A 6,378-nucleotide genomic window follows, 5' to 3' on the forward strand; every position below is an offset into this window, starting at 1 on the left:
TATACCCTGCCATGAAGATTATATTAATATTATATAGCTGTTAGAAAGTTTCTCCACCTCACATTATAATTAATTCCCCCTTTGCATTGAGTAAACCCTCAATCTATATTAACCTATGCATATTCATTTAAATACTTGTTTTATAATGCTAATGAATAGTTTTGATCTTTAATGTGCCATGTATATGAATTAATGATGAATTCCCTGGAGGACACAACATCAGTGACACACACACATTTACATTTTCTATAGGCCTAGATAGACAGCACTGAGGTTGTTTGTTCTGTACAAACAAGAAAGAGAAAATAGTCCAGATACATTTTGTTCAGTGTAATACAGGATTGTTTTAATGTCTCTCCAAAGATAAACTAAATAATAGTTGTCGAAAATTACATAATCTAGGATCTTTATCCACCTTATTTTGCAATGCAGAAGTAAGATATTTTTCTGTGAATGTGCAAGACTTTCGATTCATTAGCCATTAAAAAACTAAGAACAACAAAGTTCAGTAAATGGTAAAACTATTTTCACGAAAAACCAGTTTGTTTATGAATACGATAATAAATAAAAAGCATTTGATAAGAAATAACCTACTAGTTTGCAATGTCAAGCATCAAAACGGACTGTTTTTGTTCAGCTAAAATATCTGTAATTGAATGACACCGGAAGCTTTGCACATGCAAATTACAAATGAGGGCTCAGCTGTTATATTAAAAATAAGGTGTGCCATTGTAAACACAGGAAGTCTATCCCTCACAGCCTCCTTTTCATTCAGTTGAATATGACGTCTAAAACGAATAAGGGTTATAGTCATACCAGCGGGCCTATAAATATCAGTAAATACATATTTTAATGGAATTATCTCATAGTCTGAAGGGGGTGTTTGCAAGAGTACCAGTACCACACTGAAAAAAGTAGAAGTGGCTTGTCGCTGCAAAAGTGCTGGTGGTCAGGGTCCCCCTCGGTAGGGTCCCTATGGTGAGGCAGTGCTTGATCGCTGAAGGAATACTGGGAGTGAGTGAGCGAGCGCTCTCGCGGAGTTACAAACTGGATGGAGCCGATTGAAGTAGGCTAGATACTTTAGTTATAATAAGTGGATTTTGACAGCGGATCTCTGGCTTCAGTCTGACGACGTTTCCTACTGGATCTTATAGCTTGCCCACTGGGGAAAATAAACCTTTATCTGCAAGAAACATAGCTGGCATGCGCTAATATGGAAACCAAACCATTCTTGTCTCTAGGTGAGTTGGACTTTAGGGAAAAATATGGTTTCTATTATGTTAACTCTAATGTCATGCAGAGGTACAGACATCTACCAGTTTCTGCCCAGAAGTGTTGAACGAAACGAATCTCTGCATGTTTACGTTTATATGTGTATGAGTGCCGTAAACATGTTGTCCTCAAAATAATAGCATTTCTTCATTTTTCGTGGGCAGGTAATGGGAGTGAAATAGAAGTAACAAGCAAGCGAGCTAGTGGAGTTAATAAAATGATGATGAGTGAGATTTTCATGTAAGTTTATAGGCTATGGTGTAGGCTATGTGTTATCATCACTATACTAATAAGATAATAAGTGTTATTAGGTCAGTTAAGGTGTGTGACTAATAATTCATGAAGTGCGGACTCGATGACTTCAGTCAAACAGTTAATGTTAACAGTTTATTGAAGAGCGCTCATTCTTCATTTGTGCGCTGTCACATTTATCACTCTAAACTCTTATGGCAAGCTGCTTTAACAATAATTTTTGTAAACTAACAAGTATTTCTTTCTACGTCTAGTACTTTTTTATGCGTTTAATTATTTATTTGCTTGTAGTCATTATATTAACAGTGACAACTAGTAACTATTTCATTGTTACTGGTAATAAGTAGATTTTTTTGTTAGTTAATTCAATGGGAATCTGTGGTTCAAATTTGAACTACATTCTTTAGACTAGTGTGTATTCCAGTTGTTATAGGTTGACATAGCTATTGCAATTTTACTAGTAATTTATCGGGTGCTAGGAACCTACTTCTAACTATTCAAATGATTATTATTGTATTTTTCCATTCCAGTTTTATTAGTACTAATTTAATAGACACTTCTACCTATTTATTAACTGTACTTTGTATTCTTGTTGTTACTGGTAATATTTGAATCTTACTATAAAGTGACCACAAAGTAGCAATTCTGACTAATCTTCACATATAGCAAGTAAAAAAGCAACTTAGTGGGATAATTGCTATTGTAGCAAATGGGATAAATACTAGTGTCTTGTGAAGAAGTTCTAAAATCTAATAAATAAGTACCAGTAAAGCTAAAATAGATAGGTGCTATTTGAATAGTTACAAATAATGCTTATATATAATGGAATAAATATGGCTATTAGTCAGAAGTGAACAGTTGATATCTAAACTACAGATCCCATTAGAATTCAGTGGCAACAAAATATTTACTTTGCACTACTGGAGTAGTGACTAGTAACAAAGGACTAGCAAAGGAAAAAGTACTGTTGACCTTAATCAAGTTAGATGCCATATTGAATTTAACAGGAATGAAAACTAGCCTGTGAGGAATAAACTAGAGTATTTACAATGGCAAGACATATTATCATTAAAATTCCTGGCAAACACTTTATTTACATGTATTTACTATTGTAATAACATTAAATGATGCATAATTACAAGCAACCAGAGGCGGACAGTAGTGAAGCATTTTTACTTTGCTGTAAAAGTACTTTTCAGGTGTCTGTACTTTATCGGAGTGTTTTTCTTTAGAAAACTGTACTTCACAACATTCCAAAGCATAATATTGTACTTTTTTTTTTACTGCACTACGTTTAATATTAAATATAATTTAATACTTAATTACATTAGAAATCTATTACTTTCTTACTTTTACTCAAGTAAAAGTAATTCAAAGATTTACTTGAGTACAAGAAAGTACTACATTTTTAATGTTCTTAACTATTAAAGGTAAAACAAACAACAACTTTTATTTATGAAATGAAGTTCAGTAAAAAGTATGACATTATGCTTTGGAATGTAGTGAAGTAAAGTTTTCCAAAGAAAAACACTCTGATAAACTACAGATACTTTTTAAATTTACTTGAGTAAAGTAAAAATACTTCACTACTGTCCGCCTCTGCAAGCAACTAACCTTAAACCAAACCCTAACCATAATTCTATAGTAAGTACAGGTTGTTAATTAATATTACTCAGTACTTATTTGTGTATTTACACTATTAGTAATATAAATATTAAGTATTAGTAATTTAAAAGTAGTCTATTTAAAGAAATAAATGTTAAAATGGCTTGCCATAAAAGCTCAACAAATCAATGCCAGCACACTTCAGTAGTTATCTCAACCACTTCAAAGGCTGGTACACCAAGCTCCGAGTCCAGATGAGAATTGAAAATTTAACTAGCTCTCCCAGATTGATCAAGGTCTTTCTTTTCTTCGGTTTGCTTGGTAATTATGTGCTGCATCGTGAGAGAGTGCATTAGTAGTCTGTTCTTACCTGAGCTTCTCCTACACCACATCAGCCTCTTTTAACTCTCAACTTGTCTCTCAAATGAGATGACGTGTGCATGATTGGAAAATCATAGTTTGACTGTAGCCAATGAGATTTAGAAAGTAATAACTCATGACATATGTGATGGTACAGAGCTTGTGGTGTAAACTTGCACTGAAATTGTATTGCAACAATATTCATTTTCCAAGCCACCTATTTATACATTCCTTCTGCATGTTGGAGTCCCACTGTAAACAGCGAGTTTTGAGGCTTAATGTGTGCAACTTTACTGGCATTTTAAAAGTTTGCTCTCTATAGGTCTCTGGGAGCCACAACCTTTCCCTGGAGCGTCCCAAGTCCATGAGCGTTATTAAGAAATAGAGGGTCCCATTGTAAGAAGGCCCGTCTGTGGTAGTGAGGGGGTGTATACGGGATGCCGGACCACCCCAATAAAAGAGAACCAGTTTGGTTTATGGCAGAGCAGTTTTGTGTTTCTGAAGAGGTGATTGGTCCTTTGTGAATGTCTGCAGCTGTCAGTTTTATAAGAGCGGCTTTAAAGGGAAAGTTAATTGCTTAAGTGACAGCGTCTCTCAGACACCCTCCAGCCACTGTCTGTGTTCAAATCAAAAGCAGTGTGGGCTGTTTCTAGACAGAATTACACAGAAGGCCAAACTGCACTTGAGAAAGTTTGTCTGAAGTGTCAGGTGATACACACACTTTGGAGGGGTAGCGTGTGTTTAGATCTCTTGTTTCACTGTTGTACAAACTGTTGCAATTTAAGCATCAGCTCTTAAAGCCCTTTGAAAGTGATGAGTGATGGCAGAGGGGGTATATTTGATCGGCTGCCCTGTTAATCATTTGCTCTATGCAGTGTATGCATGACTCCTTGATAAAGGCAACTCTGCACCTTGTACTGTGGATCTTGTTTGGTTGCATACATTTAGAATATGTTTACAGTGTAACAGTGGGCACCAAAGTCTGAGACCACATTGAAAATCTGGATTTTTTTTTTTTTCATTTTTAACCTAGAAGTAAACTAAGAGTTTAGGATTTTGAAACATTAAAAATTAAGAAACATTATGAAGTTGAATAAATACTATGGAAGCCATTTTTGTCACAGAATAAAAAAGAAAATAAGAAAAGTAATTGTGACTTTTTATCTCACAATTCAGACTTTTTTTCTCATAATTATGAGTGTATATCTCACAATTCAGACTTTTTCCCTCATAATTATGAGTGTATATCTCACAATTCAGACTTTTTTCTCATAATTATGAGTGTATATCTCATAATTCAGACTTTTTTGAGAAAAAGTTTTTGCATGAGTTTGTATCTCACAGTTATGTTTCCAACACAGAATAAAAAATTAAAAAGGTAATTGCACAATTTTCTAGCAATCGTGGGATTATATTTCACAATTCAGACTTTTCTTTTCAGAATTGCAAGTTTATATCTCTCAATTCTGAGTTTTTATCTTGCAGTTCTGTAAACAACAACAAAAACCCTCAGAATTGTACGAAAAAAATCAGAATGGTGAGACTTTTTTTGTGGCATTGAATTAGGGGTCGACCGATATGTGTTTTTCAGGGCCGATGCCGATACCGATTATTACAGATCAAGTAGACCGATAACCGATATTTTGAACCGATATATATGTATGGTGTAAAAATGAAAATTAATGTCAAAATTAAGAATAACAAAGGCTCTGACAAAAACTGCCTTTCCTGGTGTTGGTTGAGTGTAGTACTCCCACAGTAAACTCTTTATTTTAAAGAGTTAAACTCTTTATTTTTTGGCAAACAAAGGGTTTACCATTAAAATTAAAACATGGAAGAAATAGCGTATTGTGTGATTATTCTTTTAAACAAAAGTTGTAATAATTGTTGTAGTAGTCAGGGGTTAAAGCAAAAAAAAGAAATATTTTGACTGAAAATTTTTCCTCGGCCAAACCACATTCCTCAGCCATACCTGTCACACACCCAGTTTAAGAGCAGTGTTTTTCTTCTTGTAATCAAGAGCGCTTGTCCTCCTAATTTAAAAAAATTAAGGAGCACCTTCTGATCAATAATCAAAAATTCTGATCAAAAATTAGCCTTCCTAATATGAGGTGAAATGATTTACAGGGGCATTTTCTTTTTACCTTTGCAATGGCATCATTTTCATCTGTAAAATTCAAAAATTTATGTTTATAAGCTTTTTAAAATTTATATTTAAAACTATATAATAAGAAGTAGAATAAGACAAATAAGTTACCAATCGTGAAATTAGTATTAATGAAAAATTTATTTGTACTACAGAGGTGGCACAGAAGAACACAAAAGTGGCTTGTAGGTACATTTTCAGACATTCAATGAGGCTCAGAGGTGGCATGAGTGCAATTAAATTCATAAATTCATGTGGAGATTAATGTTTTAAATACAATTTTGAATACAGAAATATTAAATTTAAATAACTGCAATTATACCTAAAAATGAAACTGAAACCGCCAGCAGGTGCGGCAAATCACGGATTTTATCACTAAATCATTCATTCAATTGATTCGTTTGAACGGCTCATTCATTCAGGAATGAAGCAAGTGACTGTCTTTATGAATGGGTAATCATGAATCACTGACTCACTAGATTCGTTCAAAAACGCACTTTCATTCATGAATGAAACACCGCTGTGCTTTTAGAGATGTGAAGCGGCTGAGCTGTTACTTTATTTGGAACTATTTTCGTTGATGAAATAGAGCAAAATCAGGCAGTACGTGTTTATTGAACTGTTGTATTAAATCAATATCACATTTGCAAACTCCTTGAATAATTATTAAAATCTGTCACTCTCCTTATCGCGATCTGTGGGCGCACAGAAAATGAGAGTTCTCAAGACTCAAAAGCACCTGC

General features: G+C 34.0%; 1 protein-coding gene across 3 annotated transcripts in view; it reads left to right on the forward strand.

The window, feature by feature from the left end:
- The first annotated feature begins 1,028 nt into the window (after positions 1 to 1,028).
- LOC107740802 (retinoic acid receptor RXR-alpha-B-like) overlaps positions 1,029 to 6,378 on the forward strand; it is a 66,094-nt gene continuing 60,744 nt past the window's right edge. For all 3 annotated transcript variants that reach the window (XM_016553303.1, XM_016553304.1, XM_016553305.1), the window contains exon 1: positions 1,029 to 1,241. In XM_016553303.1, coding sequence (XP_016408789.1) covers positions 1,214 to 1,241 — 28 coding nt within the window. In that variant the 5' untranslated portion in view covers positions 1,029 to 1,213. The remainder of the gene's footprint in view (positions 1,242 to 6,378) is intronic.

This window comes from Sinocyclocheilus rhinocerous, unplaced genomic scaffold (assembly GCF_001515625.1).
Source record: "Sinocyclocheilus rhinocerous isolate Xijiao unplaced genomic scaffold, SAMN03320098_v1.1 scaffold2330, whole genome shotgun sequence".
Lineage (NCBI taxonomy): Eukaryota > Metazoa > Chordata > Actinopteri > Cypriniformes > Cyprinidae > Sinocyclocheilus > Sinocyclocheilus rhinocerous.